The sequence below is a fragment of the Mycothermus thermophilus genome (assembly GCF_041956435.1).
Source record: "Mycothermus thermophilus strain CBS 625.91 unplaced genomic scaffold VTJ04scaffold_5, whole genome shotgun sequence".
Taxonomy (NCBI): Eukaryota; Fungi; Ascomycota; class Sordariomycetes; order Sordariales; family Chaetomiaceae; genus Mycothermus; species Mycothermus thermophilus.
The window spans coordinates 1981865-1994746 of NW_027191431.1; the positions used below are offsets into that span (position 1 = coordinate 1981865).

General features: G+C 55.1%; 4 protein-coding genes across 4 annotated transcripts; 2 read left to right on the plus strand and 2 right to left on the minus strand.

Moving 5' to 3' along the window:
• Positions 1-5096: 5096 nt before the first annotated feature.
• On the plus strand, positions 5097-5414 carry VTJ04DRAFT_7774 (uncharacterized protein; the record flags this gene model as incomplete). The annotated part of the gene is made up of 1 exon (XM_069366138.1): positions 5097-5414. The coding sequence occupies one exon, from the start codon at positions 5097-5099 to the stop codon at positions 5412-5414; it is 318 nt and encodes a 105-aa protein (XP_069217103.1).
• A 180-nt stretch (positions 5415-5594) lies between these two features.
• Positions 5595-6484, minus strand: VTJ04DRAFT_7775 (uncharacterized protein; the record flags this gene model as incomplete). Its single annotated transcript, XM_069366139.1, has 3 exons — positions 5595-5726; positions 5815-6305; positions 6364-6484. The coding sequence occupies 3 exons, from the start codon at positions 6482-6484 to the stop codon at positions 5595-5597; spliced, it is 744 nt and encodes a 247-aa protein (XP_069217104.1).
• A 73-nt stretch (positions 6485-6557) lies between these two features.
• Positions 6558-6803, plus strand: VTJ04DRAFT_7776 (uncharacterized protein; the record flags this gene model as incomplete). Its single annotated transcript, XM_069366140.1, has 1 exon — positions 6558-6803. One exon carries the CDS (start codon positions 6558-6560, stop codon positions 6801-6803), a length of 246 nt encoding a protein of 81 aa, XP_069217105.1.
• A 3322-nt stretch (positions 6804-10125) lies between these two features.
• Positions 10126-11958, minus strand: VTJ04DRAFT_7777 (uncharacterized protein; the record flags this gene model as incomplete). The annotated part of the gene is made up of 3 exons (XM_069366141.1): positions 10126-10152; positions 10210-11710; positions 11771-11958. The coding sequence occupies 3 exons, from the start codon at positions 11956-11958 to the stop codon at positions 10126-10128; spliced, it is 1716 nt and encodes a 571-aa protein (XP_069217106.1).
• Positions 11959-12882: the final 924 nt, after the last annotated feature.

A 12882-nucleotide genomic window follows, 5' to 3' on the forward strand; every position in this document is an offset into this window, starting at 1 on the left:
AAACCCGACTCTCCCCACCCCCCCCCCCCCCCCTCTTCCCGCCTCCCGCCTCCCGCGGCGGCGAATAACAACAAGCCGCGTTTTTTTTTTTTTTTCCACACATATACTACTAACACACAACTGACTCAGGTCAGACAACGACGGCAGTTGTGAATTGGTGTGGTGTTTCCGCGGAACTTGCCGGTCTAGCTCAGAGGGAGGGAGAGAGGGGAGGAAGAAGATCGGACGAATTGAGGCGAGGCGAGGTGATGTGAAGCGGCATCCTGGGGTCAAGACGGAAAATGTGGTTGGCACCTAGGTAGATGGATGGATGATGACAGATCAGGACCGAAGATGGGGCCGGGTAAGGAGTCAAGTCAGGTGAGGTCAGGTCACCATTTAGGTTGGTGTCAGGGCAGATGAGTGAAGGGCATACGGTGTAAGTACGGAGGCGGTAGGTTCAAGCTCCAGTCAGGACTAACAGCTCCCTTGCCCTGTGTGAAGCACTCACACCTCCATTTCCCCGGATGTCGTGGCGAGGATGGGTGTGTCTAAGGTGGTAACACCACTCTCGAGCTTCCCCGCTTCGGGATCTTGCTTTTTCCCCATCCATCACCACCTCAAACTCTAACGTTCGGGACAATGGGCGATCGATCAACTCTGCACAAGAACCATTGACTGATGAGGCTGTGGCCAAGTGGGAGCTAAGGGTGTGGAGGCCACGTCAATACCCTAGATGGGGCGTCGATCTGGAAATCTCTCCGGATGCTTTATCTCTGTCTCAGGTATCTGCCGTGGGACATGGAGAAATGCCCGGAGGCGAGAGGCGATCTGGGGAAGGCAACCTTTCGGGGTTCGGGTTCTTCCCCGAGATCATTCCGCATGGGCAGTAACCTGCTAGTGCGTATATGAGTAAGGAGATCAGGCATGAGATTGCTGAGGGTGTGGTGGGCTGTATGCAGACTGTGGTGAAACGTGAGTGTTCAATTGAGACATCTTGAACCCCTTCTTCCTCTGACTGATTCTTATGATGAACCAACGACAGGTTGCGGGTAGGTACCTTTTACACAAGTAAGTCGTTTAAGCAGCAGTGTCTAGAGCATTCGAGGCATGCAATAGTCAGACGATATATCACGCCGCAAGCAAATGCGACGGGGAGGTCAAACAAACCCAACAGCCAGAGTCAAGAATCAGGACGATCAAGACATCAACACAACTTGTAGGTAGTATGATAGGCATCAACAGCTTCACACGGGGCCACACAGTCCAGGCCGAGCACCCATTTGGACGAGCGGATTTGCCACCAGATTATCTCCGGGTCTAGATCTTGGAGTATATCATCTGTTATCAAGCTCTGGACAATTCGTCGTGAATCACGAGATGGATGCCCTCCACTTGGATATGCTATCCTCAAAGATGCCAGCAATCACAGGGACATGAAAATTTCAATTTTATCCATGCTTGTACTCCCAGGTGTGTGCGGCAGTCCTGAGGGGATAATAGTATGTTATGTTTGCTTTCCCCAGCAGCGGGCCCCATCTCCATCCCAAGCAATATTCGACGGGTGTTCTAGACCAACAAGCACCGTGACCTAGCATCCCAGGAGACCTGTGTTGTCTACGAGGTAGAGGAACATGCATCATCTGAAGGGGGTTGCGGGATTGCCATCCAAATGAAACAATTTGGGGGCACACACACACACATACAAACGAGCTGAGCTGGTAGGCGGCACGACCCAGTCAAGGCCTGAATAACCCACTGCTCGGTATCATGGCCATTGATTCGTCCTGTGCCACCTACCCATCCTCGATGAGCTTTCTTCTCTAGGTCGTACAATGGCCGAGGCTCGCTTTCGATCGTCTGTACCTGCATAATATGGACCAGCTTGATTCGTTGGATAGGGGAATTTTCGGCACCCTCCAAGCCCAGTCAGGAGGTTTAATACGACGCCAGGGAGGCAAACTTGACAAACCCCCATCCCTATCCTCCCCCCCTCCCCCTCGCATTGCGACAAGGTCCAATGTCCATCCCCGTTTCGGGACACCGCAAGAGAGCCAGATATGGCAACGGTTGCCGAGTGAGGCAAAGTGAGGCGGGAGCTTGTCTAAGATTTCTACACACTAGGCACGCGACAACGGCATATGTATGTATGTATATAGTAAGACTAGCCCCCAACCCCCTTTCCCGCGGGTTGATCGGCGACAAGGGCACGGCGCGCCCGACCGTGTGGAAACTTTTTTGATGGATCGGTCTGGACCCGGGCGTCGAGAAAGTTTGGGATCGCCAAGATCAAGGCTGGGTTGGTGAGCCGGGATGTGAGATGAGGCAACAAAGTGAAAACAGGAGAGCCTTCACTTGTGTTCTTGGGACAAGGTCGAGCTGAGCTTCGGTCGACAAGCTGGGCATGGTTCGATGTTCTGCCTCAACCGCCGACGCCCGACAGCCGGTTTACGACGGCTGGTGTCCCGACCGGCCGGACGTCTTTGTGCGCGAGGAAAAAGCCGTCGTCTGTGGTCTAGAAACCCTTTTTTTTGCTTCTTGCTTTTCTCCCTCGGCTGGGGTAATTTTATTTTTCTATTTTGCAAAAAGATTTTTTTTCTTCACCACAAATTTTGAGGTCTAGATGTGGTCGCCGGCACGGGAACGGTTGGCATTGACTCAGATACTAAGAATAGTGGACCCAGCCTAGGCCATCGCCGAGATGTCCACCAAGGCCATAGCTCCCGCTAACTAAGGTAGTTATCCCCGTGTCTCCGGTGTCAAACGGAGAGCGAGAAACAGCCCACGTGAGCAAACCCTGCGCGTACCCGAGCCGCTGGGTCAAACCGTCCGGAAACCCAGGGGACCGGTGAGATTGTTGATCCATTGCCAGGTGCACGAGGACCTCTGATGAGGCTCAGACAAAAGGTCCGATGGCTCCCGTCGTGGCTCACCGCTTGCCCATCACAGGACCTTTTGACTGTAGTCGGTCCACAGCATGAAAATCAAACTTCCTGACTCAACGGCGCCCGGTGTAGGGTGCTCGGCGCTTGCTGGCCTCGCAATGCTAGGTGTTTCAAGTTGGACTTCCTGAGGTTGGACAGTGGCTTTGCATGCGTCGCTTTGCATTTGCTTGAGGGGGAAAACGACTCACCGCTTCAAATTTGCACGGGCAAGGCGTCCATCTCCCCAACACAGCAACCCGGGGCAACCTGGGATGAATGTGCTTGGTGTTTGGGCAACATGTCCATCCCGCGTAAAAACCTTTTTTGTTGGTTGGGCTTGGCGGTTGGGGAGGGGGCGGTTTTTTGGGTCGCTTTGGAAAAATGGAAGCTCCAAGGTAACGTAACCTGGTGGAAGTTTACCTCAGCTGCCTGCGCTGCTTTGTCATCATCGTCTCTCAGGTAACAGCCCAGATGCCGATGCTCGAGTCTGAATCTGGCTGACACGAAACCTGGAAGCGGGGGACTCGTGTCTGCATCGGCATCGGCATCGTGATCGCGGACATGACCCACGCGGAGCTGCGATCGAGCTCTCATCGTGTAATGCGATGCAAGATACCGTATCAAGGTTGAGATCGGCCAGGCAGGCCAGGCAGGAGAAACATCGCTGGGCCTGGAGTCAGGCCCAGGCAAGTCGAGGCAAGTGCCTCTTGGACCAAAACCTCAAGACCCCACCTACCGGCTTGGGCAGGCCGCCCCTTCTAGACCGACACCCACAGCTTCGCCATGTTTCCATGTGCCGGTATCACGGAGCGTCACGGAGCTTCACGGTGCTTCACACAAAGAATGCATGCTGTCGATTGTGGCTGCAGCACGAAACCGTCGGCCATCTCCGATTTCAAAGCACCCCAACATGATAGATGATCGACGCCGCGACGCTGCGGCAACACGTGGGCCAAATGCAGGCGGCGGCCGTTTGAGGATGAGGACAAAACCCTAAAAACCCCAGATTACCAACTCTAACACAGGGATGCACTCAATGGGCACCTCAATCGGAGAGATCTCGGGCTCCGTCCCGGCCCCTTCAATTCTGGCCTTGTTCTTGTTCCGCCCGAAAGCCGCCCTCCCTTTCCCTCCCCTTCGCCGGCTGCTCGGAGGGATGGCCCTGCTGAACGACTAGTCCTCCGTAAATGCCCTAACTCCGGGGGCGCGCACTCCAGGCCGACATCAGTCAATCCACACCTCACCCCTGTAACAATACCCTGTGCACGCCTCTTTTGGGGCTGACTGCAGCGGTTGTAGTCAGCAGTGCAGCGACCGAGAGTGCCATACACACCGTAGGTTGCGTTGCTACGTGCGTCGCCGGGTCGGGAGGTAGGGTTTTTTTACCTGACGGGAGGTCGGTTGGTCAGGCAGCTGTGAGTCACTGCCCCCTCCGCCAAGCCATCCATGTGCATATGGCTGTCGAGGCCTTACGGGCGACCGACCGAGAAGAGGGTGTGAGGCTGCCCGGCCATGCGAGGTGAGCTCGGCGCGAGAGATAAGGATCACGGAGTCGTCGGCATGGTCATTCGCGCCGAACATCAAGAGAGGTGTGTGAACAACACCGTGTCTTCTTCTTCATGATGATGAGGGGAAAGGAAAAAAAAGGAAGGCATCGAGAAGATTCGATTGCTATCCTCTCGACTACCCGTGACAATCACAGCGCCAAAGCACATGCAGTGGGAATGTATGCGTGGCCGAAGAGGGCGGAGCTGCTGCGTATTGGCATACGTAAGGTAGGCCGTACACCCCGTACCGCAATCTTTCAAACGCTCGCCAGCTCACAAAGCCACGCCCCAGGCGTAACCTCGGGCTTTTCCACCCCGCCCCCCTGGCCTCGTCCACAGCCCATGATCCATGCAACCCGTCCCCAGGGCTGCGACTTGGTGGGGATTTCGCGGAACCACACACGCCTTTGGGTCTGGCCATGGCCAGCCATCTCCCGCAAAAAGGTTGAGACCCTAGTACGTAGGAGGTCTTGTGAAAAAGAATAATAAAGCACACATGGCCCCCCTCCTCCCCAGATCCCACACCCATACCTAGGTACTCCAAGACTATCCAACACTCGGCTTCGGTCTGGACCTTGACGACGCCAGATACTTAAACCCACCAGCTCGCCCTTCTTGACTCCCATACCCCGAAGCCCTCCTTGGAATGTCAACATCTGCTACGACCTCTTACAGCACGGGCACTTTGACACCCACCTCCTCCACCTCTTCCGCCTCTTCCACCTGCTCCTCCGACGACCTCAACACTACCACCACCATGAGCTCCGCAGCCACCGCCGTCCCGCGCAGCACCCCGGCGCCCCGGCGTCCGGGCCCCGTCCAGGTCACCGTCATCCGCTGCCTGCGCTGCGCCCGCTCCGAGGAGATCACCTCGACCGACGACCCCAGCCTGTCCGGCATGGTTCAGATCGGCACCAACATCTACTACTGCACGCGCTGCGCCAAGATGGTCGGCTACACATGAAGCAGCCGTCTCCGGCAGAAACATGCAACCAGGCAACCAGCCAGCGAGTTGGGGGAATAATCGAGTTTCCCCGAAAGAGTCGCCGCAAACCGCAGACGGAACTCGCACCACCACCACCACCACCACCAATCCTGCCGAACAACTTCGGTCAATCTCCCCTCATTCAAGTATCCTGATTATTCATCGACTAGTCGAGCCGCGGGAGTGGGTCAGGCCCAAGGTCTGAGAACAAAGCCGGCCGCGAACGCTCCCCATTCCGTCGTCGTCCCACCGTCCCCTTTCGGCCTTGGACAAATCAGCAAACTTCTCGGACTACCTCTCGCCCCTAAAAGAGCCCCTCCGCCGCGAAAAGAGGATGGATGCGTCCCAACCGGCTGGAACCTCTTTTGCCATCCCGAACCGATTCACCCCTCATCCGATCCTGACGACCCGGCAGGCAAGCCGGGTATCGGGCTCGAGAGGGTTGAAAGAAGCCTAGCGCCATCACCCGGGCCGCTGGCTGGAACGGTCGACACCTGGCGCTCGGTTTCGCAGCACCGGCCTGACAAGATACCGGCTTTGCTGCTTTGCGCCTGACCCTCAGCAGCAACAAAAACGGTTTCTTTGTTCGGCCAGTTTGGGATAGGAGCTTGGGCCTCCGGTCCCGAGTGATCGGAACGCGGCGAGAGTTCCCAAAAACAGGCTCAGGGGGACTTGGATACCCAATCCGGTCACATAACGCTACATCGCTCTCCGCTCCCGTCTGTTCGCGCGCGCGCGCGGGCCACATTCCCGCATCCGCATTCAATTCGCGCATTTTTTTTCTGCGCGCCAATTGTCTCGGGCGAGTGAGCGAGACACACGGATCTGCCTCCGAATCGAGAACATCGCGAGCGTCTCTCAAAGAGGGACCTGATGCGATGTGCTCCTGTTTTTTCCCCTGATCCAAAGCTCAGGTCATGCCACGGACAAGGAGCGCGGATATTCGGGAATTCGGCAATATCTCTCGCCTCTCCTCTCATCATCATCATCACAAGAGAGTCAGCCAACTCAGGCTTGGCTCGCATGTCTTTTTTTTCTTCACTGTACATATTTTTCTCTCTCTTTCAGAGCTGGGACATGTAACTAATTCATGTAATCAATGTATTCAACATCGTCATGTAAATGATTGCTCCTTGGCTTTTGACGTTTTTTCTTGTCTGGAATACCACCTCAGACGCGGAATTGGGAGATCGGGCATGTACATGCAAAGGACGGGTTTATTACATCACGATCATCATCGTCAGCACGACTGCAGGTGTTTCGGGATTCGGAAAGAAAGGGGGTTGGTTGATTTGGTTTGGTCCGGCGCAAGGGAGACAGATGGACGGGAATGATATGATACCATTTGAGCGTTTTGCATTTTTCTGAATAGTATCACGATAATCATCTCTTATCACATCAGCCTTCTCCCGACTCACAAACGTTCGTGTTTTCCTGCGATGACCTCATCAGCCCACCACCGCCTCTGGGGAATGCACTTGGCACTACATACGTACTAGGTTGAAGAATCACTGATGCTGCACCTAGTCGCTCGATGGTTGCATGCCGTCGCCGTCGCGGGGCAAAGCTAAGTCCGTCAGGCCATGCATGCAGCGACCAAGAGCTTCGATGTCGCGAGCTAGAGGTCCTTCTGAAGTTTTCCATGCATTGGCGCGGCTTGGGGATGCTGATGTCACACAAACAGACAGACACATATGCCCAGACTTTACTTACCTCTGCCCAGACGCGAGAGGACGGCCGGATGGAGCAAAAAGTGCGGAGGGGTTCCGTCCCGTGTGTCCCGTGTCGTGTGCGTGCGTGTGCCCCATCATGCCCAGCCCGCGTCTCCGATCTCTGCAAGCTGCCCCTCCACCTGGCCATCGGCGCGATCTTCACCAAACACAACGATCACCAACCCCCTTGACATTCTCGTGCATCGCATTCTTCAACCTCCGCCCCGATGATGATGATGACAATTTCGTCATAGACCCCATCATTGGTTCATCCCCATGTTGCCTTGGCAGGAACAGAAAGAAAAAATTTCCATTCTGAGAGGATGGGCGGTTTGAAACAATCCCATCAGCGTCCATCCATCCATGCATCCGTACAGAATCGGGTAGTTCGATCCCCTCGATCATTCACCATCCATCCATCCATCCATCTAGTCCATTCATCATCGATCACCCCACCCTCCCTTTCTTCATCACTCACATGTATCATACCCCCCATGTATGGACGTATCACACTACCTCCCTGAGATACGTACGAGTACACGCTAGCGTCACCCTTCCCAACACCTCAAACTAACCCATCCATCCATCCATCCATCCATCCAATCCCACTGCCCCATATCACCGTCCGTCCCCGCACAATGACCTCATCTCGCATATCTTCCTGATGCACCTACATACATTCCCGCCCCATCTGCTACGCTTGCTAACTATGATAATCTCCCGTGGTATGCCACGTACATACCTAAGCATGGTCGTGGTTGCCGACTATCTTTCCCTACCTAGCCGACCAGTTTTCATTCCCTCCCGAGCGTACCTAGCGTAGTGTAGTGTAGTGTTGTATATCGCAGTGTGGTTGGCGTTATGAAACCACACCCCTCCTCTCCCTCCCTCGAAACAAACTTGCCGGGGGGGCCGAGCGAGAGAACCCGCCCCTTGACGACGGCCCCTCCCGAGATAGGACCCGCTGTATCCTTGGAACCGCCTACGACCTAGACCTAAACTTAAATCTTGTGCTATTTTGCTCCATTCACACCCATCATCACCATTATCAAGGCATGACGGCGTGACGACGGGACGTCGTGACGGGAATATGGATGTCTGGATGTATGTGTGTATGTATGTTGGTAGGGAGGTAGGCTCCTCGGACAGGGACTAGCCAATACGGGGGAGTAACCGGGCCTTTATTGACCTAGTTAAGCTGAACCTACCCCTAGTAAACTTAATTTCTCCTGTCTTGTTTCATCCACGCCCATCATCATCAAAGAGTGGAGTTGTGAAGAGATGACGGCAGTTGTGCGTAGGGCCCCTCCAGCCCGAGCCGGTTCGGGGCATCTATCTATGGTAAGCTAATGTAAGGCAAGATCACGTAGGTTAGGTAGGGCAAGGTGGTTAGCGTTCCCGGGCTTGCTGCCTTGGCTTTTCCTTGGCCTTGACTTAGCCTTGCCTTGTTGTGACCCTGGAACGTGGGAACCAGGGAAGAAATGACTTGCGGGAAGGGGGAGTGAGAGGTTCAGGATGGAGGTTTGTGTCTTGGACGTACGTTTCGAAAGGGGGTGTGGGGAAAGGGGATGGACGATGGGGGTGGTGGTATGAATAGATAGCCGGATGGTATGGTTTCGTACCTACCTGACGTATCCTTGTCTGTGACGAAAGTGTCAATGAGGGATGATCGGGGCAGGATTGTGGAATTGTAAGTGCTTGTAAGTGTTCGGTTGCGATGGGGAGGACGGAGGAGGCGAGGTGTGTGGAAACCTCACCATGAGCTGGATGATGGATTGGGGTGTTAATGTCAGACTTGGCAGTTATTAGTCATATGGAGAGGTGGGTTGGTGGTTTACGCCATCTGGAATTAAGTTTGGAGGTTGTATTGAAGCATCTGTCACTGACTTACCTTTCTGTCTTGCTCGTACATCACCGGTTGTTGAGCTTGTATGTGGAAACGGTTGTAGTGGCCCAGACAGTTTAAGGTTTCATGGCAATTACTAGAAACAGCCATGAGAAATGAACCGTTGGGATTTTTGATGTAATTACGTATAAGTTGGTGGAGTAATGGATGATGTACCCTTTGTTGATGAAATGACAAGTCCTTGATGAGAGGACGAGTAGGATAAAGATATTTGACTACACTTTGAGAAGAGAATCGATATGAGAGATGTAGCAGACAACTGGGTAGCCGAAAGGGTTCTATTGCCGAGCATACAACTTCATCCGACAGAGTTATTATATCCAATCTGTCCTAATCTACACTTTTCCATTCATTACAATCCCATGTGGTGTATGACGGAGTCCAGTTTAGCTCACACGCTTTACTGATAGGGCCCATCTTGTTTTGAAAGTGTCTTGATCGACCATCAAAAGGCATGTTCTCGCCTAGTTATCATACAGCCAGCCCGCCGCCTGTTGAACGCCAAAACAACCCTAAAGAGACGCAAGGTCGCCCGAAATACAAAGTCTAGAGGGTATCCCATCCAAGCATTCTTGCCCTTTTTTTTTTCTCCCCGTCTCATTCCTCCGTCCCCTGGTAGCCTCCACCCAAATATTAACTATTTACTATGTACAAGACATAACTAACGTATTTCGGCGGGCTGGTAATTATCAAGTTAGTGGAGAGTATACACGAAACATCCCATCTCAGCTCCAGCCCGCGACGTTTGGTGGGATCATGTCCGCCTTTCGTGACAAGGCAAACTCGTTTGTCTTCGTGGTCGCCGCGTGCCGCCCCATGCTAAGCCACCGCCTCGCAGGGCCACGTCACAGATACCTCGCAAGGGAATAAGCCCCTGCTTATCCCACGCTGGCGATGGTTGTAGGACATACCGGTTGGCGAAAGGAAAATGCGTTTCAGTCAGTTTAGTTTCAGCCGGCTCCCGTTGCAATCCTACCGTCTGCCGCTCCCATCAAAATGTTGGATGTCCGAGATATGGCGCAGTCAAGACCATGTGCCTCATACGCCATCACCTTGGGCAGGTTGCTCGTGATCATACCAAGACGTAGAGCGAGCAAATCTGTAAAGACGTTAGCAAAACCTTCGACTCCAGCACCAGTCGAGACAAGCCACCCACCATGCTCAAACCCAAAATCATACTGGACCAAAAGCAAACATTGTTAAACGTCTTCCGCCCGCGGACCCAGCGCGTCCGCTGCAACGCCACAATCGGCAGCTGCATCATCTGGCACACGAATCCGTACCCGCGGATCTTCTTGGTGATGCAGGCCATGACGATCTCGTGGCCGATGGCGCTGATGAGAAACGTAATCACGGTGGCGTTGGCCTTGCCAATGTACGGCCGGCTGGCGCTGTAGACGTGCCGCCGCAGGAAGCTGTAGACGGGCACGTTCCACTCGCGCGAAAACTCCATCCAGTCGGTGCTGTTCCACCAGTCGCTGTAAAAGTGACGGTCCGCGAACCGCGTCAGCTCGGCGAAGGCGCCGAGCACGTACTCGAAGATGACGAGGAAGACGAGCAGGAAGGTCAGCATGAAGGGGAAGAGCAGCCACGACACGGTCTCGGCCAGGATGAGCAGGACCTCGACGCCGGTGAGAGGGGTCGATTCGGCGCGGAGCGTCGGGTCCAGGCGGCGCGAGGCGTCGACCAGGGCCGGGAGGATAAATTCTTCCGAGATGAGGGTCAGGAGCGAAATGCAGCCAAAGACGGCGGCGATTTTGGAAAAGAGGTTGGGCCAGTTGATCTTGTCGTTGCGCGGGTACTCAAGCTCGTAGCAAAGCGTCGGACAAAAGATGTAGTCGACGTAGTTGGCCCAGGTCAGGTTGTTCGGGTACGTGACGTTGCCGATGGGGCTCGTGAGTTCGCGCGCGAGCACCTCGCGGAGCTGGGACACTTCATCCGAATCGTCTTCGATTTCGCACTTGCCGCCGTCGTCGGTACATCCGGCGGCCATGGCGCCCATGGGATTCTCGGTGGTTGGATAGAGATAGGCGGGCGCATGCGAGGCGGTGGACGGGTCGTCGAGGGCATGGAGCCGCTTCTCGGTCTCGCTGAGGTGGCCGTTGTAGAAGGCGTACGAGTGCATCTTCATGAGCAGGACCATGGAATGCAGCACGAGGAAGACCTGGGCGGTCCAGGTCCAGTCGAGCAAAAAGGGCACAGCGATCCAGAGGGCGAGCCACAGCACCTGGTAGATGCTCATGATGGCCATGCCGCCGCGAGCCCAGGTCAGGGCAGAGCCGGCCGGGGCGGCGCGGAAGATGCGATGGAGGGGCAGGGCCACGGCGGTGCTGGCGACCATCAGGAAATCGGCGATCGCCAGATGCCAGAGCTTGACGGTGAAGAGGCTCCAGATCTCGACGCGCAGCGGGTACCCCGTGTCCTTGATGTTGCGCAGCATGGTGGTGATGCACATGATGGCCAGGCCGATCCAGAAGAGGTTGAAGAAGCCATGGAAGTCGCGGTAGTCGCTATTGGGGTCGAAATGGGACACGCGGTTCGTGAACTCGATGGTCGGGAAGAGGCGGCGGCGGTTTTCGGCGCGGACTTGCTTGCGGACTTTGGAAAGTGACTTGATGGAGGGCGGCGCATCGTGGGGCACGGGAGTCGAGCAGCCGCTGCGAAGGACAAGATCAGTTTTGGTGCCTGGCACACCTGAAGGGCAGCGTCCGGCTCACCTATTGGACCCGGATGTATCATTGGTGACGGGCGTGAGGCCGTTGCCATTGGTTGGGGTGTCGTTGTTCAAAGCGTCCCGGAGTTGATCGTTGCTGGTCATCTTGGAGATTTGGGACCGTGCGGGCTTCCGGGGCCGGAGGCCCGGGCGGCCGGTGGTGCCGGAGGGATCGGCCGAGGTGACAGCCATGGCGACGCCGATCCGGGCCGGAACTGTGGGGCGTGGCCGGGAGTCAGAAGGGTCTGGACAGGAGAGAGGGATTGTTCAATCAAGAGAGGTCGTTGGAGGTCCTTGGAGAGGTTCGACGTTGAGGCTGAGCAGATGACGATGCACAAATTCGGGTTGGCAAGACAAACTGTTGGTGTGATGAGGGCAAAGCGAAAGTGGATGGATGATGGACTTGACGTGTTGGACTCTGATGGTTTGATTCCAGGCAACTCTGGACTGACCATCAATCGCAAAATGAAGGCGAAACTCGTGTCGCACACCCCTTGTTGGTGTGGTCCATGCTGACATTGGCATCCACACTGGAAGACGCTGCGACTCCCGTTATCTGGCGATGGCCATCGCTTACAAGGCTGACCGAAGGTGAGAGTGCACTCTGCACCACCATTCGCTGCCGCGAGAGCGAGCAATCGAAAGCTTTCAGAGTTCTCGGCCAACAATTGGCCGCCTTCGTCGGGTCGAGTCGTCGGCCTACGTCACTACCACGTGACCTAGATTTCTTGTTCCAGGCCAAGGATAAGCGGGGCTCAAATGGCCGGATGGGACGGATGGGATGGATGGGAATGGGCTCAACCAAACCCCGCACAATGATGGTTGAGTCTTTTGCAGCATCTTCAGAGCACCCGGGATAAAAGATAATGCGCCAACTACAGTATCCGTGGATGAGCTACTTGAGAACCATGTGGAGAGTCGAGCCTTGCTGTGATCCAGGCCAATACCTAGGTATTATAGGTATGTACATACATACCTGACATATGAGGTCTTGGACGACCGGACATCGATGGACGAGGGCGAGGGAGGTTAGAGTTGCACATATCAGGTACAGTTCTGTCTGCTGTGTAAGTCCACCGACATTAGGGCCCAGGCGCGGCTCATGTCCCGGGTTGG